The 21,409-nt window shown below is 40.9% G+C and overlaps 3 protein-coding genes across 3 annotated transcripts; all 3 read left to right on the plus strand.

The window, feature by feature from the left end:
• Window positions 1–2,164: 2,164 nt before the first annotated feature.
• On the plus strand, window positions 2,165–3,016 carry LOC147463723 (uncharacterized). The gene has a single exon (XM_086497291.1). It carries the CDS (start codon window positions 2,165–2,167, stop codon window positions 3,014–3,016), a length of 852 nt encoding a protein of 283 aa, XP_086353417.1.
• A 586-nt stretch (window positions 3,017–3,602) lies between these two features.
• On the plus strand, window positions 3,603–4,370 carry LOC147463724 (uncharacterized). Its single transcript, XM_086497302.1, has 2 exons — window positions 3,603–4,107; window positions 4,213–4,370. The coding sequence occupies exons 1-2, from the start codon at window positions 3,603–3,605 to the stop codon at window positions 4,368–4,370; spliced, it is 663 nt and encodes a 220-aa protein (XP_086353428.1).
• Window positions 4,371–5,645: 1,275 nt separating this feature from the next.
• Window positions 5,646–5,990, plus strand: LOC147463725 (uncharacterized). Its single transcript, XM_086529460.1, has one exon. It carries the CDS (start codon window positions 5,646–5,648, stop codon window positions 5,988–5,990), a length of 345 nt encoding a protein of 114 aa, XP_086385586.1.
• The last annotated feature ends 15,419 nt before the right edge of the window (window positions 5,991–21,409 follow it).

Consider the following 21,409-nt stretch of genomic DNA (forward strand, 5'->3'; position numbering starts at 1 on the left):
TGGAGAAATCAATTGGGTGTTATCCAATCAATCCAAATGATGTGGATTTCACTATACCAACTGTGCGGCTCGAGTTTGATGGCCGTGTGTTTCCAGAAGTTATGTTGGATGGTGGATCCAGGGTGAATATTCTGTCGAAAACTGAATTTCAGAAGATGACAAATGTGAAGTTGGAGCCTGTACCATTTCAAGTGTAGATGGCGGAAAAGCGGAGAGTGCAGCCTATTGGAATGTTGAGATGTCAAACTCTTAAAGTGTATGGATTGTCTTTTACTGCAAATTTTGTGGTGTTGAAGATGCAAGATGCTGGAAATACTTATTCTATGTTGTTGGGTAGACCATGGTTTAAGTCAACAAAGCTTAAACAGGATTGGGAAAATAATGAGGTCATTTTGAAGAAGGGTAAAAAGTCGATGAGGATTCCGATGAGTTCCAAGAAGCCGTTGTTGACATCGATGAAACCAATGTTGGCTTAGACTATAAATTTAGTTGAGGAAGTTGAAGATGATGAGGAAGCATGTTTTATAGAGGCTAATCCTACAGTGGTTCCAATGTTTGAAGTGGATGTTGTGAAGATTTTTGAGAAGTATGTGAAGCAGGGAGAGTTGAAGAAGTCAATTAATAAGTTAGAAGCAGCAGGTGCAAAACTGAAGTCAGATAAGAAGTCACAAATTGGTCACAGTAGTGCAGAAAAGGATCAGGATAATTCCAAAGGGGATATTGCACCAAAGGAGGCAATCCTCAAAGCAGAGTTTCTTTATGATAAATTGATGGAGAAGGTTTCCAGAGTCAAAGAGGATGAATTCCAAGATCTTGATTTGGGATCTCAAGGGCGTCCTAAAGTTGTCAAAATAAGTGTCATTTGGATGATGCATTTAGGGAAGAATTGAAGCAGTTGTTGACAGAGTTATTGATGTTTTTTCTTGGGATTATTCTGATTTGAAGGGCATGGATCTGGTTGTGTATAAGCACAAAATCAACTTGAGGGAGGATGCAGTTCCAGTGATTCAGCAGAGATATAGAATGAACCCCAATTATGCTAAGCAGGTTAAAGAGGAGTTGGACAAGCTTCTCCAAGTGGGATTTATAGTTCCAATTGATCAAGCAAATGGTTGTCACCTATAGTGGTGGTTCCCAAGAAGTCAGGGAAGATCCGTGTTTGTGTGGATTACAGGAAATTGAATGCAGCAACCATTGCAGATCCATTCCCATTGCCATTTGTGGATTCAATCTTGGATGATGTAGTAGGACATGAGATGTGCAGTTTTCTTGATGAATTTTCAGGGTATAATCAGATTCGGATGGCAGGTGAGGATGTAGCTAAGACAGCATTTATTACTGAGTGGGGAGCTTTTGCATACACAGTGATGAGTTTTGGATTGAACAATGGACCCCCTTCTTACTCCAAAGCATCATTTAAAACATTTGAACCTTATTTGACAAAGTTCATGAGGATTTTTATGGATGATTTTTCGGTATTTTGTGAGAAGATTAACCATTTGGCATATATGAGGAAATGTTTGGAAAGATGACGTTTGTTTCGGATGTCTTTGAATCCATATAAGTGTGCAATTGTAGTCCAAAGAGGGAAATTTTAGGGAATATCATTTCTAAAGAAGGGATTTCCATAGATTCAGACAAGATCAGTGCAATTCAGAAGGCAGTAGCACCTGTTAATATGAAGGAGAATTCCAGGTTCATAGGATAGATTAAGTGGCATAATCGGAATTTGAGGTATTTGGCAGATGTCAGTGCACCTTTGACTCATTTGACAAAGAAGGATGTTGATTTTATCTGGGGAGATGCTCAGGAAAAATCTTTTCAGTGTTTGAAAAAGATGTTAGTGGTATCACCTATTATTCAACCTCCAGATTGGCAGTTACCTTTCCATGTGTTTGTGGATGCATCGGATATTGCAGTCGGAGCAGTGCTGATGCAGGAGAAGATCCGCAGATGGTTCAGACCAGTATATTATGCAAGTCGGATGTTGAAAACAGCTGAGAAGAACTATATTGTTACGGAGTGTGAGGCTTTAGGGATGCAGTTTGCCTTGGAGAAATTTTGACATTACTTTTTGGGGAATAAAGTGGTTTTCCATGTGGACCATCAAGCACTTATCTTCTTAGTTAAGAAGCTGAAGTTGGAGGGTAGACTTGCCAGATGGATGCTTTTGTTGCAGGAGTTTGATTATACAGTGTTGCATACACCAAGGAATCAGCATGCAGTGGCGGATTATCTTAGCAAATTGGAGCATTTTGAGGAGACACCAGGAGTGTCAGATCAGTTGCCAGACGCGGATTTGTTTTCTGTACAGGGGCAGCATTTTGACAATTGGTATGACCAAATGTTGCAGTTTTTTACAGATGGAGTGTTGCCTTCTAATATGTCATCAGATCAAAGGAAGAAGTTTGCATTGAGGAGTAGGCCATTTCTTATTATTGCTGGAGCATTGTATAGAAAGGGATCAGATCAGATCATCAGGAGATGTGTGCCTGATGAGGAGCAGAAAGCGGTTTTACAGGAAGCCCATTATGGAACAATAGGAGGGCATTTTTTTGGAGAAATAACAGGGAGAAAGATCATGCAAGCTGGCTTGTGGTGGCCATTATTTCTCAAGGATGCACATCAGTTTGCAAGGGGATGTTTGCAATGTCAAAAGATTAGACAACCTACTTCAATGGATAGGATGCAGGGTCACCCAGTTTTACCACTTGAACCATTTCAAAAGTGGGGATTAGATTTTGTTGGGCCAATATCACCGAAAGCTAGCAGAACAGGAGCAAGATACATTTTGGTTGCAACAGACTATGCTACCAAATGGGTGGAAGCAGTATCTTTGAGGGATAATAAAGCGGCAAGTGTTGCTAGATTCTTGTATACAAATATTATGACAAGATTTGGATGTCCCATTGAGTTGGTGTCAGATCAGGGTGTGCATTTTTTGAATTCAGTAATTGTAGAGTTGACAGCTACACATATGATTTTGCAAAAGAAGTCAACCCCATATCATCCGTAGGCAAATGGTCAAGCTGAGAGTACAAACAAGGTGCTAGTGAGAATTTTAAAAAAGATTGTCTCAGAAAATAGAAAGGATTGGGATGACAAATTGGATTCAGCTTTATGGTCGTTTCGTATAGCATATAAGGTTGCCACAAGGATGACATCTTTCAAATTGGTTTATGGGATTGAGGCTGTTGTTCCCATGGAGTATGTGATTCCAAGTCTAAGATTGGCAGTTCAACATAGGCTGAGTCTTGAGGATTATGTTGCATAGACAGAGGGATTTGTTGAAGTTGAAAGAGGATCGGATTCATAGTGCATATGCAGCAGATATTGGACAAAAGAGACGACAAGCTTGGATGGCAAGACAGGTTAAGTTCAAAAATTTCTAGCAGGGTGATTGGGTAATGTTGTACAATTCCAAGTTGGGACCACACCCAGGAAAACTGAAGTTAAGGTACTTTGGGCCTTATCAAATTGTAGAAGAATTAGGCCAAGGAACATTCAAATTGAGGGATGTTTTTGGTACACCTGTTGTGAAACCGGTCAATGGTTTTAGGATGAAGAAATTTTATGGCAAGGTTCCCGAGATTTCAAGATGGATGGTAAACAAGGCTGAGGAAATTGGAGTAAAATGGGTACAACCAGTGTTGGAGTTCAAGGCGGACTCTTTGGGGAGCACAGATCGCCATACAGTGTCCAGCAGTGGGTTCATGTTGCCATATGCGGTCGGATTTGGTTTTGACAAAAGTGCGGTATTGGAGAAAATCCGCAGCGGAATTGCCTTGGGTGGCATTGTCCATGGGTTATATCATCAAGGAAATCACCAGTTTACAACGCGGAATGTTTTTAAGAGAGATTCCCTTGGAGTGAGTGGTCCAATCAACACATGTGTGCGGGGTATTAACACGCACTTTCAAAATAAGGACCATCATGGGGTGGTCAACGCCCGATTTGAGGTGAAAGGCCACACTCATTTTGCATGCAAGTATCCCGCGTTCGTCGTCAAAAGGAGCTTTACCACTATGCGTGCGTTTCCTATCACCTTCGATGCCATGTCTTTTAAAAGCTTCAGAAAATCTGTAGTGCCTAAACAGCAGGAGTTACGTGAGGAGGAGATGACGCAGACCCGATCAATGAAGATGGCCATGAAGGAGCTGTTATGACCCCAAAGAGAAAGTATTCAGAGCGTTGAGGACATTGAGAGGTCAGAATCCGTTGGAGATGATACTGTGGAGGAGATGGAGGTCGATGAGATATTCGATGTTCATGATCGTGATACAGAGGCATGGCTGCGCCCGGTTGGCCTTTATGAGTATGCATGTTTACCATGGGCTCTTTGGGAGAAGAATGAGTTTGCAGAGTCGTAGATTTGCCACCTTAGGGAAATCATGGAGGGAAAGGACGTTTCCCCAAAGTTGGTGGCCGAGATTTTCAAGGTTGCTCACAATCCTTTGTACAAGGCAAAGAAAGTGACAGATGAGGTGATGAGGTCCGAATTTGGGCAGCCAGAAGGCAGTAGGGCTTATTATATGGTGCGAAATTGTGGCAAACTCCACAGTACTCACTTATTTGGTATTTGGATAGGGTTTGTTTGTTGGCAAAAACCGCCTATATGTCCAAAGAGGCGTTTGCTCCAATTCATCATGCAGAGTGAGGGCAGAAGGTGGATTGGGCATCCTTCAGTTTTGACAGGCTGCAGCTTTTAGAGCCAACGGATAAAAGGAGGTCACCATCTGTTTCCAAGGTAGCTCCTTACTTGCAGGAAATTTTCTCCTATGTGCTACAGGTACCTCTCACACCCACACCATCGAGCTTTGTTAAGAATCCAGATGTGCACAGCTTGGGTGATGCAAAGCGTCGGAAGTTGGATTGGGATATCCCTAGTGGGGACAGGCTTAAATCTGCATTGGGCCAAGGAAGTAACTTAGCAGCTGGCACAGATGAAAAGGTGCAGTCATCAGGGAAGGTCACTCTTTTCCCTTCTAGGACAGGATTGCAAAAGATCGACACCAAGAGCGGTACCATAACTCTATTTCCGTGGAAGGTTCGTAAGGGTTAAGGGGAACAGACCGCGGTGACACAGGCCTTTAAAACAACCCCTTTTGCTAAACGTGCATGGGGTGTTCTCAGTTCAAGATGCTGTTCAGAGTTTGTCGGACTTGAATCGGTTTATCTGCAATCAGGAGGCTATCATCCTCACCCTTGAGATGCAAAAGGCAGAGGGGGAACGCATTGGTAGCTTGGAGTGTGAAGTCGGTCAGCTGCAGAGCCGAGTGGATGAAGTATTGAAGGAGAAGACATTATTACAGGAGGAGTTAGCTCGGGTCAATGGGGATATGTGTAATCGGATTTTTGAGATGGCAAGAACTGCACAAGAGTTTCAAATATGGGCAGATGGGCTTAAGGAGGCCACAGAGATACACTTTCATGAAGTGGAGGATAAGATTGCACATCTTATTGCAGATAACAATTTCTTGATGAATAGGTTAACTCCATTGGTGGATCTGGAGAGGGTCACTTTGGATGGTCAGGGTGTCATAGGTGTGTTGATCTCTGATACAGATGTGTATGTTTTGAAGAAAGAGGTGTTTGATTACACCAAGGAATTGTGGCACCAAGCAACAGGGTTTTTTCAAGAACACATGGTGGAGCCGATTGATAGGTACAAGTCGTGGTTTGAAGCTGCTGGAGAGCATAAGGTCCATGAGGAGAATGTCGTGCTGCGTGAGTGGAATGCTGAGTTGGAAATGCAATGGGAATCAATCCGCAAGCAACTGATGGAGCAGCAGACTGGTATTCAAAAGGGACCACAAGCTGCAAATGTGCAGGAACTACATGCGAGTAGCATTGAGACAGTTGCAGAAGGTTCACTTCTTGTGGTTGAGGTGGATGCAGAACCGATGGCAGTACAGTTACCTGTGGTAGAGGATGCAATTGTTCAAGTGGAGCAGAAGCAGGGATTGGATGCAGAAAATCAAAGTGGCTGAACATGGATCAAGGGATCATGGGTCCGAGGTCAGCCTATGGCTCAAGCCACCGGGCTGTGCCAAGTGTTAAGGCTACACCTCGGTGGAGTAGGATTTTGACTTTAAAAGTGACTATGTAATGAACCTTAATATGGGGTGTGTCTTTTGGGATCTTAAGTGTAGGGATGTTTATTTATGTCAAGGACTGTTCGGCAATAGGCAGTTTTTCAGTTACGATGATGAAGCAGATGTAATGGAGGATTCCTGCGAGATTAAGAAAGTGACAAATGTTCGGTCAACACTGTTGTCTTTTCTCTCTTTCTATATTCTCATCAATGTAGTATTCTAAATGCATAAAGGAAGCAGCAAGTCTTTCCAGAGTATGTTTGCAAGTCGATACTGGAGTTTGTAGCAATGGCGGAAGTCTGTGAATGTCAGAGTGCTTGTCAGATTGTTTGTTAGAGTAGGATGATGTTTAAATGAGAGAGAATAAGGACAATAATACAATCCCACCAATGGACAATTATGCACATGATTCTTGCTATATTTGCAATAAGATAGAGTGAGGCTTGGCAGCCCAACAACACGGATCTTTCTCTGTGCCATGCATGTGAAGTAAAACCAGATGTTTCTCTTGGTGAGCACCTGCATTAGACCTCATTGATGCTTTCCACTTTTTGTGAATGCTTTACAATTATATGTTCTCTCTCTCTCTCTCTCTCTCTCTCTCTCTCTCTCTCTCTCTCTCTCTCTCTCTCGTGTTGACATCTTCAATTATTGGTGTGCCTTTTTAGGTTAGACTTTAAAGAAATTTAGTGAGGAACACCTCCCTCCAAATACTATGTACAATTGGTCATCAAGAGTGATCTCCTCTAGGCAAACTTTAGAACTTGCTTGAGAACAAGTGACCTGGAGAGATAGATAGATTGTATTATCGTCCATGGAGGTCAGATATGACCCATGGGACCAAAAAAAACATTACAACAATTGCGTCTTAAGCAGATGATGAAGATACATATCAGATAAGGATTGAGGGTCCATAGGTAAGATGAGGGAAGACAAAAAAACCTAAGAGGGGCTAGATGTGGGGAGAGCTGTTTTGGGGTTTCAAAACTCTTGGATGATAGCTTTACCACCTCGGTAGACTACCCATTTACCTTGTTTGCGAGCTTCATGTACCTTCTTGAGCTCTTCACTTTTGTGTTTGAGTTGTAGTGGAGTGAGTTCTTCTGCGATTCAAAGCTTGGTGTCTTTGAGAACACGTGATTGTTGGAAAATCTTGAGCCGACCTTCCCTGCTTCCAAATTCAAGGATGGCATGCCCATGTTGTATAGGCTTGTCAGGGCCTCTTGAGGTGATACAATCTATTGTGTTGTAGTCGAGCTTGATCGGCTTGAGAGTTTCGATGAGAAAGTTAATGTGCTCCGAGAAATCATTCTTGGTTGTTTCCCATGCTTGAGGTAGCCCACCAATGCGGATCTTGAGGGTATTTTCTTCTTGGAGTCGTTGCTCTTGAAGCTCTACTATCACACACGTCTTCACCTTCACAAGTGTTGCCGAGTGGGTTTCGATGGCCTTGTCTTTGGCTTCTTTCACTTTGTTGGTGGAAAGATCAACTGGAGTCAAATCGTGCTTCAAGCCTTCTAAGGCGAGATTTGAGGTTGAGATTCTCTTCCATGACCCGATCGAGATCTGCTTGAAGATGCTCAATTTGGTCAGATTTGTTCAAAGCTGCTAAAAAACGGCAGTAAAACTTGGTGGTGTTCTCGACTTCAGAGTAATTTCTTTCGTCGTCATGAGCTTCTCCTTGTCGATTACCCACACACATAAACAATTTTGTGGCCTGTGGAACCCTTGCTTAAAGCCCTTAGGACTTGTTTAGCTTTGTTAGCCTCAACTAAAGGGCCAACTTTGACCTTGTGCGGAGCCGACAACCGGGTCTTGGCAGGGCCGCTCTTGGCAGAGACCGATAGAGCCTGTCTTGAGTAGGGCTAACAAGGCAGTGGAGAGCCGGCAACGACAGGGCCTTAATCTTGAGGGGTTTGACAGGGTTGAGCTTTAGTAGGGCTAGCAAGGTCGTGGAGAGCCCGCAGCGACAGGAGCCTGAGCTTGAGGGAGTCACCAGGGTAGAGCTTAACCTTAACGCCCGCCCTGAGGACTGCCCCTCGCCCAGGGGGAGACTATGGGAGATAAAGGGAGGATAGGATTAGTGCTAACGAGCGAGAGAGAGAGAGAGAGAGAGAGAGAGAGAGAGAGAGAGAGAGAGAGAGAGAGAGAGAGAGAGAGAGAGAGAGAGAGAGAGAGAGAGAGAGAGAGAGAGAGAGAGAGAGAGAGAGAGAGAGAGAGAGAGAGAGAGTGTGTATGGAGGCTTAATCGAGCAAATGTATAGCAGGCTTAATTCACATTGCCAAAGGCCTAATTTTTGGATAAAGCTATATTTGTAGGTGTACCTAGTGCATCAAGAGTACTATGCGGGGAAAACTGCAGCAATGTTGCCTCTATTGGTTTTCTTGTAGAAGAAGCTTGTGTTTATCAACTTGGTTCTGTTAGATGAAAGCTCATCGGAAGGTGTTTCATTGTGGATTCTATGCAAAAATGAGGCAAACAGTTTTTCCATTGCTTGGAAACAAAGGCAAAGGTGGAGAAATCCTTGTTATTGGCAAAGTGTGAAGGGCCTAGACTTGTCTATCCTCCCATTTTACAAGATATGTAAGTCAAATAACTTGATTCTTAACTTTTGGCATGCCAAGCAGTTTAAATTGAACTCTGATAATGTTTGTCTTGTGCATGTCTCATTATATATCTATCCTTATAGATTCCTTTGCTTGTCATAATGAAGGTAAGATTGTTGATAGCGGAACAACACCACTCATGTACCTCTGTGATGAGCATATAAATCCCTACTCAAAGGAAAAATATCACTTGAATCTCTGTGCTTACACTTATTTTTCAGCTTGAAGTCTGATATTTTGTGTGTTTTTGTCAAAGATTTTTGATGCCATGCCAGTGAAAACATCCAAATTCTATTGGCAAAGAATGACCTGCGTGCCATGTACTGAGAGGTAATGATGTCAATCATTTCTCTCTCGAAAGTCAAAACACTCTTTTCTAGACTAGTCTTTTTTGCCTAGTGGAATTCTAGGGTCTTTGAGATTTGTTGCTTCTTGTCAACATTGAAGAATCAGGTCCCTCCCTACTACATAAAGAAATTTGTGAGGTGTATATGCTCTCTCACCTATCAAATCTTCTTGAACTGAGGAATCTTGATCTTAAACTCGGTCCCCTTGCAAGCATGCCTATTCTCTCCCTTCTATTGAAAAGATTTTTCTCTGATTTCTTCCCCTTCTGCCTAAAATTTTCTCTACGGTCTCATGTGGAAAAGGCCCACTTGTTTCTCTAAGAAGAAAGATAGGGAAGGGATAGGGGTTTATTATTTACTCAGATTCTTGCGGAGGCTTTTTAGAGCATCTCTAGTGATCAATATGTTTTAGTAGATTTGCAGCTCAAATGATGGGAGGATCATGAATTTTTGTTATATCATGGTGTACCCCAATCATCTCCCTCTGCAATAATCAACACAACAAACCAATACAATTCTGTCAGAGTTGTAGCCCCTTTTGCCATGTTGCAGTTGACTCCTTTCTTGAAGGTGTATGGCCATAGCCATTTTAAGAAGCTTTGGTTACTGTTGAACTAGAAACAGATAGAAAACAAGACTATTAGCATCTTTACCCTCAAGAAATAATGGTAGTTCATCAAGTTTAGGCCATGAAAGTAAGCAGGGATGTCAGTTTATAACAAGGAGTGCTTCTTTGCAGGTTGGTCTGTACTCGTTTTGATTTTGTTTATTTCTTTGAAGTTGATCATAATTATGCATGTTAAATAGGGTTATTATATTCTATGAACTACTATCGACGTTATAGCTTAAATCATAGATCGTTTTTATTTGATTTGATTAGTGTTTTGAGTTCAAGGTTATATAGCCTACTCTAGTTTTTTTGTTGAAGAGCATGTGTTACAAATACATTAACATTGTCTCTTAGTTAAAGTGTCATCCTATCAATGATCATCACTAATAGTAGCCATGGAAGTTAGATGATAGATAGGTGTCTAAATAGATGATAACAAGAGGTATGGCTCATGTTTGTATATATAGTATGCCTATTCTGTTTAAGGATGTTTGGATGATGGAGAAAGGATAACCTTCGTGCGTGTGTGCGTGCGTGCGTGCGTGCGTGTGTGTGTGTGTGTGTGTGTGTGTGTGTGTGTGTGTGTGTGTGTGTGTGTGTGTGTGTGTGTGTGTGTGTGTGTGTGTGTGAGTGAGAGAGAGAGAGAGAGAGAGAGAGAGAGAGAAAGAGTTGTTGTATTAAACTTAGTACATATACATAAAAGAACATAACGTTCAAAAGACAATTGGCTCAGTCTTAGATTCATTTTTGTACAGTATAATAAGAATGAAGCATCAATTCAATGATTCTATACAAAGAATTATAGAGTTGCGATGGTCATTCATGTTGAATCGGCAGATTTTTTCAAAGTCGAATAACTGCAAAGTCAAAAAACTCTTAAGTAAAGATAGAATTATCACTTGCATCCATGCAAAACAAGAAAACATATTTGTTAGTCTTGAATATGTATTACAAGTGTCAATCAAATGTTATTCATGTTCTACTTAAGAAAACCTAGCAGTTGTTATCCATGTCTTACTTTTAAAAAAATTAATTTAAACTACTATCCAAAAAGTTTTTATCTGTAAATAGATTAAGAATGTATCATCAAAAGGCCTTCACCCCTTCTGATGCAAATGGCATACTTGTTTTTTATATGTGCAAAAGGATTAAGTTTAATTTATAAAAGTGTGATTTTTAAAAAGAAATCCAAATACTAAGTATTTGAGTTATACCATATTCTACAAGCAGTAGCATTAAGCATTTTGCCAATAAAAAATGACCCTAAATAAGGCAAAGTACCTCTTGATGTGATTTTCAAATAACCAAGAGGAAGCAATTCCGCAAAAATTCCATGAGCAATTTAAGAAGTTGATACGTTGTATTTTCAATTTTCCTTTAAATTTCTACTTTTCCAAAGAGGCAAGGAAACCACTCCTTTTTTAAAACTTTCAAGTTCTCATAATTTGAGTTATCAACTTTCCCTTAGAACAAAAGAAATTCATCAAAAGGTCATTACCCTTCGTGATGCAAATGGCAAATTGTAACTAGACTCTTGAGGAACATACTAACTAAATTCATGCAATATTCTTGTTATGCAAACAACAATTTAGGTAAGTACTACGTTCCCCAAGCAAGTGATGTATTCAATTTTTCACTCCAAAAATTGTGTATCATCTTTAGCAGGTGAAAACCCATGCTATGAGCTGAGTAAATTAGAGTTTTTAGAAGCCGGATCTTTGAAAAAAGCACCCAGACATCCATTTTTTATTAGTCCATAGTTTTATTCTCGCTCTTTATTGGCCTATTTCAGATTTTATCATACATTAATAGGTGATTGTCACAATTATTCAACCGAACAACGGTTTCTACTCACTTTGTACAAAAATAACTTCAAAGAGTTAAAAGAATACTGCCTGTATATACCAAGCCATGACAGATTTAACAAATTCAAAGTAACAACGAAAGAGCACCTGAGAAGCAGTAGGTTGCTCCGCAATGTCCATGATGCACAAAACACAGATCGACAAGTGATATTACAACGACTCTCACTCTCTTTCAAACATACACACCCACATAATGCAAGGCTATGTGAGGGAGAGAAGCATCTCTCACCAGTTTAAATACCCGTACAGGTAAATGGGATCCAGATGGACACCACCAACTATCGTGTGTGTGTGTGTATGTGTGTGTGTGTGTGTGTGTGTGTGTGTGTGTGTGTGTGTGTGTGTGTGTGTGTGTGTGTGAGAGAGAGAGAGAGAGAGAGAACCATTCTATGCTTTTATGTGTGGGTGAGTTTGTTGAGAAATGGAGAATGGTCCATGCAATTCATCATGTGTGTGTGTGTGTGTGTGTGTGTGTGTGTGTGTGTGTGTGTGTGTGTGTGAGAGAGAGAGAGAGAGAGAGAGAGAGAGTGAGAGAGAGAGAGAGGGCTCTCACACCGGCACTAGAGAGAGAGAGAGAGAGAGAGAGAGAGAGAGAGAGAGATGGGGGGGAGGGAGAATAACCATTGGTCTTACAATCAACAATCGATGAAATTTGCAATCAAGAATCAAGAATTGACAATTGACATCTACAAAATCAAGAAGTGACGTGTTTGATCCAATGAATCCAAGGCAAAAAGTGTGGATATCTAATGCAAGAGTGGAGCTCAACAGTGGCAAAGGCAGACGATGGGAGGCAACTCCAATAACTCTTTGATATTTTGAAGGTTTTTACGCTAGATTTTTGTGAGCTTTGTTGCTTCCTTCCAATTGACTTCTATATTGTATAAAATGGAGCTTAAGATTTTGAAGGAAGGAGAGAACCGCCACGTGTCACACTCTTTTTCATTTCAGAGAAAACCTTTGGAAACATTTTATTTGAAATGCAAAAGTGAAGATTTGAAGTACTTAGAAGGTAAAAACTGAAAAGACCTTCTCAACGATTGATTGCTAACAATGTAAAAAAAGATTAGAACTTAATCTTGGTAATGTAAAGCCAAAAAAGTAGTACTCTATCTATATTTATATTATTTACAGTTCTTTGGGATGGCCATGGAGTCTCACTTCAGTCCTCAAATGTCAAGGGTGACCAGTGACTACTTCTTTTCTCAAAGCCATTTGAAGAGTGGTTGAGAGCTCTACTTTGCATTTTGAAGGCCATGAAGAACCCCTCTATGTGTCGCCCAATGAACCTCTCTCAACACACTTACACGAACTTTCCATGCGGGAAATGATCTTCGATCTCGACACATCTGTGTTGTGTGTGTGTGTGTGTGTGTGTGTGTGTGTGTGTGTGTGTGTGTGTGAGAGAGAGAGAGAGAGAGAGAGAGAGAGAGAGAGAGAGAGAGACCCGTTGTAGGTGTGTGTATGAGAGATAGAGTTGGCGTGCCATTTGCTGTGGTATTGGAGCGTTGCGAAGGTCTTCCACATTTGCATTGCATTAATGAAGTGCAATGAGCTCGACAATTCAACCATGGCAGTCTAATAATTTGTTGTGGATCTCTTGGACACATTGTGTGCGTACATGCACATGTGTGTGTGTGTGTGTGTGTGTGTGTGTGTGAGAGAGAGAGAGAGAGGGGGGGCTCTCACACTGGCACTAGAGAGAGAGAGAGAGAGAGAGAGAGAAAGAGGGGAGGGAGAATAAACATTGGTCTTACAATCAACAATCGATGAAACTTGCAATCGAGAATCGAGAATTGACACTTGACATCTACAGAATCAAAAATCTATGTAATAAAAAAAGTTTTTGATCCAATGAATCGAAGGCAGAAAGTGTGCATACCCAAGGCAGGAGCGGAGCTCAACAGATGAGCAAAGCCGGACGATGGGAGGCAACTCCAACAACTCTTTGATATTTTTGAAGGTTTTTACGCTAGATTTTTGTGAGCTTTGTGGTTTCCTTCGAGTTGACTTGGAACTTAAAAGTAAATCTCAAAATTTGTAGGTGGAATCGAGATTAGAAATAGCGTAGATATTTTAAACCGCTTAAAGGCAAATTAGAATTTTTGAGGTAAATCTCTAAAATTTGTAAGAGGGGTTACACTAAATAGAGTTGTGTTTTCTCCCGAAAACTTGGAAAACTTAGGTATAAGAAATTTTAGGGTAACTTTATTATATTTAAAGGCTTTTACACTCAATTTTTTTATACTTTGTAGGTATAGGTATAATTTTCAAAATCTGCAGGTGAAATTACACTAGATCTAGGTTTTTCGAGCATTTGGCTATGCTATGATTTTTCCCAAAACAAATGGAAGCAAATTTACTATAAATTTTGAAGGTTTTGCATTGAACTTCTTTGCACTTTGTAGATTCTCTAAACTTTGATTTAGGTTTTTTTAACTTTGTAGTTTCTTTGAACTTTGGAGGTAGTCTTTCCATTCAAAAGGTTGTGATGTTAAGTGTTATTCTTTTTGCATCCATGGCTTTGTTGGAGCATGGCGATGTCGTATTTTTTATGTTTCTATGTCAGTATGTTGAGTGAGTGCTGCTAGAAACAAAAATTAAAAAATTTAGAGGTGAATCTTGAAATTTGTAGGTGGAGTTACACTAAACCTGGGTTTTTTTAGCAATTGTTGTGGGTCTCCTAATCTTTAGATTAAATCTTAGAAGTGTGTGGCCTGTCCGAGAGAGAGAGAGAGAGAGAGACCCCTTTCCTTGGCACCCAATCCATTCTCTCTCTTTCTTTGCCTTGGGCTCCACCCCCCCCCCAAAGCCCTTTCCTTATGTCATGTGGCAGGGGCCTCCAAGGTGCATACGATATAGTTGAGAAATTTGTAGGTGGCATTGCACTAAACCTAGGTTTTTCTCAAGCACTTGGGTACAGAATAGTTTTCTTCTATTATTCAATAGTCCATTATCTATACTCTTTGTAATGGACCTTATAAAATTAGAGGAAGGAGAGGACCTCCACACGTCGCAGTTTTGGTTGATTTGCATGGCGCGTTGGATCAATGCCGATATTAAGATGTTGAGTCCCAGCCTTCAAAAATTGCATAAAGTAGTTCAGATTGCAACTCCATCCTTTCCCAACGACTTGCAATAGTCAAATTTGTGTGTCTAACAAGCTGTTGTCAATGTGTGTGTGTGTGTGTGTGTGTGTGTGTGTGTGTGTGTGTGTGTGTGTGTGTGAGTGAGAGAGAGAGAGAGAGAGAGAGAGAGTAGAATACGCAAATCCAACTTTTTTCAACAGCATACAGATTGTATACAGCCAAAATTGTGCACCTAATAGTTTGCATGTGTGTGTACACGCTCTGCATGCGTGCATGTCACTGTCACTGTCACTGTGTGTGTGTGTGTGTGTGTGTGTGTGTGTGTGTGTGTGTGTGTGTGTGTGTGTGTGTGTGTGTGTGATAGAGAGAGAGAGAGAGAGAGAGAGAGAGAGAGAGTCTTTCCTTGGCAGCTTGGTAGCCCACCAAAATGACTACGAAGCACCAAAACATGTCTAGCTTCAACCAAGTGAGAGTCATGAGAAGCTTGTATATTGGCAAGCCATGGTTTTGAAAAGCATGGTACAATAGTAGAAAGTTGGTAGAAATGTGGTACATTGTCATTGATTGATGAGTAGAGAGATATAGACAACTCAAATTTTTTAGAAGTCGTGTGAAGGATAAGTTGATCGTGGCAATTGATCGACCGAAAGCACTCCATGTGTTTATTGAGAGAGAGAGAGAGAGAGAGAGAGAGAGCAAGTCTTCAACTTAAAAGAATTGAGAAATGGAAGAAAGAAGGTTATAAAAGAGATATCAAAGATCTACTTGATGATCAAGATCTAATGAGAGAGAGAGAGAGAGAGAATGCATACAAATGCATTGTTATCTTTCTAGACTGATTCCGAGGACTACAATTCCATTGTGTGAATGTGTGTGTGTGTGTGTGTGTGTGTGTGTGTGTGTGTGTGTGTGTGAGAGAGAGAGAGAGAGAGAGAGAGAGAGATCCAATTGCCATGCTTTTCTAGGGAGAGAAAAAACGTACATATATTGTTATCTTTCTAGAGTGATTCCAAAGACTAAGTTTCCATTGTGTGTGTGTGTGTGTGTGTGTGTGTATGTGTGTGTGTGTGTATATGAGAGAGAGAAAGAGAGAGAGAGAGAGAGAGAGAGAGAGATCCAATTGCCATGCTTTTCTTGGCCGCAACAACGCATGGGTCACATTTTCCTGAATAAAACATGCCTCTTTGGAAAGTTGTTCTTGAAATATAAAGTTCAATCTTTATGTATGTTCCTTGTTGTTTAATCGAGATTTACAAGTAGCATTTTAATTCTTCTCCCTTTTCTTATATCTAGAGTTTTCACAATTGTAAAGGGTAGAGGTAATGCCTTTACAAAGGAAGGAAGAAGTCCCTTCATTAAGAGGCTCTTGTGACTTTCTTGTCCTTTCTTTGTTTTAGAATGCCATAGTAAGCCTTCACCTTAACTTTTTTCAAAATGCCAAAACGGAAGCTTTTAAAATCAATGGGCTGTTGAATTGTCACCTTTAATCACTGTTAGGTTAAGTAGCCTCCAATCATTGTCAAGCTTGAAGTTACGTAAGTAATCTCCAATCATTGAATGGAGATTACTGGGTGTTCTTCTCAAAGGGTGGTCTCAGAAATACATCACTACTTTACATAACCATCAAAAATGTGTCGTTCAATATTGGATCATTTTTAAATACTTGCAAATTTAAAGCCAAGGAAAATTGTTGCTATTGGTTAGATCACTCCATGACCTATTACATTACTCCACCAAAAACATAACAAAAATGCCCAACGTATGGCAGGCCTCGGTGAAGCATGCCTTCACTCCTCGCCTTGTGTTTATGCGGATAGGGTTGTTCTCAAGAGCTCCAAGCATAACTACTCAACTGGATGTTCTAACAATTTCTTACACGGGCCTTTTGCAGGCACTTATTAGATCTGGAATCTGCCAAACTTTGAAACCGAGGGTTTACCTTTGGCGAGAAAAACGGGAATCGATCTCGTGCATCGCCCAACAGGTGCAACACATGGACGTATAAGAGAGAGTGTGTGTGTGTGTGTGTGTGTGAGAGAGAGAGAGAGAGAGAGAGAGAGAGAGATGTAGGCGAGGAGGCTTTAGAGACAGCCCCAGCAGAGAGAGAGCTACTCCACGTTATCACCCTCGCGCAGCGCAATGCCTTCTGTTGCCCTCGTTGACAAGGCCGCTTCCCATAGAGCAAGGCAAGCGGCCAGAGGTGAGGGCATCCAACCTTCGCGCTTGCGAGCTTCTTCCTAGGGCCTTATGGAAAGCGGAGGCCCGTTTCCCACTTAGGACGCCGAGACCAACACCAAATAGTGAGTGCCCACGGTTCCTATATTTCCAGATTCAAAAATGAAATCCCCATTTGATCTTTAAATATTAAGGTCAAAAATTAGGGATTTTAATTATACATCCCCATGATAACATTAGATTTAGGCGTAAATCCATATTCAGAAATGAAATCCCCATTTGATCTTTAAATATTAAGGTCAAAAATTATACATCCCCATGATAACATTAAATTTAGGCATAAATCTTCGTTGTCTAGTTAGTTTGACCTTCAAAATCAAGGCCAAGAAAATGGTTACCTTGTTCGTCCGCTCGCCTAGGCAGTTGATTTGCAGGCGCAAGGTGGTTCACATTGTACATCAAAATTCTTTGTAAAAAACAACGACAAAGATGTCAACCAATTGTCGTGGTCAGCTCGGTGAGTGCGACGCATGTAGAGCTGGAGATCGATGCCTCTCCGCACGATCGGTGCTAAAAAGAGTACTACCTCATCTAGTCGATGAGAGTATAACCAACAAGCGTGAGAATCACGCTCGTCCTTATAGTAAAAAAGATAAAATGATTTGATTTAAGTGTTTCAGAACCATTAAAGCAATATATGATGAATAACCAGAATCAAATAATGTCTCAATGAACATTATACTCCAGCCACAGTTTTAAGGCTTTGTGAGCCAGGATATGTCAATGGAGAATAAGGCTCCACTCAAAGTTTTAAGATTGTGTGAGCTAGTAAATGTCAGTGTAGAACCTTATTCACATTTCCATGTAGAAGTAGTATTTTCTTGAAATGAAGAAAATACATTTAGATTCAAAATCTAGCAAGCTTCTATTACACGAAACCAACCAAGTCAAAGAACCAAAATGGTTGTGAGCAGAAACCCCGTCTAGAGTCACAGGCAGACCACCTAACACCTGTTAACCTAAAGGGCTCACTAACAATGGGCCTGTCAGAGACTAAATACAAAATGTAAGCCAAAGCCAGCACGTCAAACTACCCAGTTGCCTAGGAAGTCCTTGTGTTTAGTGTGTGTGTGTGTGTGTGTGTGTGTTTTGTTGTATAAAGATAATACTTATACAAAAAAGAACATTATGTTCAAAAGACAACTGACTTTAGACAATGGGAAGGTGTTTGTACATGAACTTTTCTACATTTGAATAATATATGTACAATATGGTCAAAATGAAGCAACATTCCAGTTATCCCAAAATCTGGAAAACAACAAAATATGTGGATGAAAACGATCTTCATCTTCAAGTTCGATCAGCAACAATCCTAATACCCTTCAATCAAAGATAGAATTCTCACTTCATCCATAGTTTGACTCTTCTATGCAAATGCTGAGGAAAATGCAATAGGCGGTCTTATCACATGTAGTCTCACACACACACACACACACACAATTTGACACAAGATGGAGAAACAAACTTCACTAACTCAATCAACTTTGTGAAAATGTACAAGGAAAGGCTTTATAACCTACATGCTATTCCAACTAACTCACTAGTTGGGTCATAAGTAGTCCAAGTAGTGACCTCATAGCTTACGTTAAATGCAGGAAGATAGCTTAGGGATAGTCCCCACCCAACAGCGTGTTGCCATATACATGTGGCAGTGATGTGTGTGAACACACTAGGACCATCAGAGCATTTTTTCCCTCTTTAGGAGGTTTTTCCCCCGTGCATTGTATATACGCCCATCACTCTAGGGCTATCTATCTTTCCATTTCACACTAAGTAACACACTCTCAGTTGGGTGCCTTGAGCTTCCTTCATCTCCGAGCTGTGTGTGTTTTTCTTCAACCCTAATTCCAACAATTAGTATCAGAGCAAGTTGCGTCCTCCCGGGCTTAGTCGCCAGCAGCTTCAGCACACGCCTGCTCACTTTCTCCGGTTTCTGTGAGCTTTAGTGAGTGTTTGAAGGTCGACAAAAATTTTAGGAGTGCTCGTAGAGCTTAGTCTGCTCTGATTTCTAATTCGGGCTCATTTCAGCGTCCGTTTCCACTACAGCGAGGTCTGTGCAAGCAATTTCGTCATTTTGTGCAGAATTTCTATCCATACAGTCTATTGCGGGTTGTGCTATATAGCACGTGCTGGTCTTACTCAGTTTCTCCTCATTTTGGGCAGTTTTCACATCAAGTGCAGGCATTTTCCATGGCTGACAACAACACAGATGTGTTCAAGATGTTTGATGCTGAGGACAAATTGGATGGGGACAATTACCTTATGTGAGCTTACATGATGCAACATGTTCTTGTGTCAAAGGGCGTCTGGAATATTGTGCGGGGCATTGAGGATGTAGGGGATATTGAGGATGTGGCAGGTCTTGCTGCAAGGATTTCTACTATTAGAGTTGTTTTGCCTATGGCAGAACAAGCTCGTTGGGATGTAAAGGATGCGCAGGCTCATGCCTTGATTGCGTCGTCTATGAAGCGCACCATTACTCCTCACATTCATTCAGCGAAATCTGCAAAACAGGCTTGGGATATTCTAGCAGGTCTTTATGCAAGCCGCAATGAGGCTAAAATTGCTTTGCTACGTAAAGAGCTGGAATCGAAGATTATGCATGAGGAAGATGATATGGACACTTTCCTTGCTGGTGTCAAGGATATCAATGAGCAACTTATTTCTATAGATGAAATCAATTCAGACAGTTCCCTTGTGCAGACTGTTCTTGATGTCGTACCATATTCTTACTTGCTAGTACTTGGAGACTTATGACCCAAGGAAATCCTGGAGTTGTCAAGTTTGATGCATTATGCACATTGCTGTTACAAGAGTCACTTTCCAAAAAAAACAGGACTAGGTAGCGTGCAGTTGAAAAAGCTTTGATTGCTTCTCAAAGAAAGGGTGGTAACAGCAATGCAGCCACTACTTATGGTTCCGCTGCGAGTGGCAAAACTTTTGTTCGTAATGCTTCTACTGACAGCAAATCGTCTGGAAATTCTGGTGATAAGGGCAACAAGAAGATGCGTTGCCATTATTGTAAAGCTAGTGATTATTTGATCAAGCAGTGTCCTAAGTTGAAGGCCAAAGAGACTAAGAAGAAAGAGCGTGGTTCTATTGCAAATGTTGGTTCCACTACAAATGCAACTATTGTTGAGTCTTCTGTGAAAGGATACTGTGATGTTGATGTTGATGCAAAACGGGCTTTTAGTGCAAAGTGCACTTACAATCCTGATGTCCATGATGCATGCATATCGGTTGCTGCAGATTCACATGTGTGGTATTTTGACTATGGTGCTACAAAGCACATTACCTCACATCGTGAATTGTTCACCTCTCTCGAGTCTGTCCCTCATGGGAATTCAGTCACTTGTGCCAACAATGCCTCTTATCTTGTTCAGGGAATTGGAAAGATTGTGCTTACTACTGCATATGGTAGTTCTTTCACACTTTTTGATGCCCTTTATGTACCTGGGATCAAGAAGAATCTTTTGTCTGTATCTGCACTTGCTAGACTTGGACTTGTAGTCAAATTTGTGGATGACAGATGTATTGTTCATGATTTCAATTTTGGTGATGAAATTGTTGCATCTGGCCTTTTGTGTCATGGGCTGTATAAGCTCATTTTGTTTGACAAGTGTGGACAAAATTTTGCAAATGCAGTTGCAGATTCAAGGGCTCTCTCAGATGAAAAATTGTGGCATGCACGTTTTGGGCATCAGAATTTTGCCAATTTTGCTGCGTTTGCAAAAATCTGATATGGTTGCTTCTTTGCCACCTCTTGAAGCACCTGCCAAACATGTTTGTGAAGGTTGTATTTTGGGTAAAATGCAGCGTTCTAAGTTTCCAAAGGATGGTTCAGTTGGGGCCACATGCAGGTTGCAGCTTGTGCATAGTGATGTTTGTGGACCCATGCAAACTCCGTCCTTGGGCAATTACCTCTACTTCGTGACTTTCATTGATGATTACTCCAGACATGCATGGGTATTTCTGCTTAAAGCGAAGTCTGAAGTTTTTATGTGCTTCAAACAATTTCTGACTATGGCTAAAAATGTATCGAAATGTACTATGGGCACCCTCCGTTCCAATCGAGGGGTGGAGTGTATGTCCATGAATTTAATGCATTTCTGGCTAGTCGTGGGATAAAACACCAATGTACAGTGCCTTATACACCTCAGCAAAATGGTGTTGCTGGGAGGAAAAACAGGTCACTTACAAAAAGGGCACGATGTATGGTCAAAAGTCAAGCTTTGCCGCATTCTTTATGGCTTGAGGCCATCATGCGTGCCACTTATGTACTTAACAGGTGTCCTACGAAAGCTTTGCAGTCTATTACTCCATATGAAGCATGGCATGATAGAAAGCCTTCTATTGAGCACATGCGTGTTTATGGTTGTTTGGCATATGCTTTTGTGCCACAAACACAACGCAAAAAATTGGATGATAAGGCTGTCAAATGTATTTTTGTTGGTTATAGTGCTGAAAGCAAAGGTTACAGGTTGTAGCATCCGCAAACAAAGCGTATTTTGGTTTCATAGGATGTAGTGTTTGTGAAAGATTCTATTCAACCCTTGATGTCA

The sequence above is a fragment of the Adiantum capillus-veneris genome, chromosome 2, assembly GCF_014529385.1.
Source record: "Adiantum capillus-veneris isolate H3 chromosome 2, ASM1452938v2, whole genome shotgun sequence".
NCBI classification, from domain to species: Eukaryota; Viridiplantae; Streptophyta; class Polypodiopsida; order Polypodiales; family Pteridaceae; genus Adiantum; species Adiantum capillus-veneris.

Bases quoted from the DNA above. Each gene is read 5' to 3' on its own strand.
- LOC147463725 (XM_086529460.1), top strand. From the start codon at position 5,646: ATGGTGGAGCCGATTGATAGGTACAAGTCGTGGTTTGAAGCTGCTGGA.
- LOC147463724 (XM_086497302.1), top strand. From the start codon at position 3,603: ATGGTAAACAAGGCTGAGGAAATTGGAGTAAAATGGGTACAACCAGTG. The intron at 4,108-4,212 runs GTGAGGAGGAGA...TTGAGAGGTCAG, and splicing joins GCCTAAACAGCAGGAGTTAC to AATCCGTTGGAGATGATACT.
- LOC147463723 (XM_086497291.1), top strand. From the start codon at position 2,165: ATGCTTTTGTTGCAGGAGTTTGATTATACAGTGTTGCATACACCAAGG.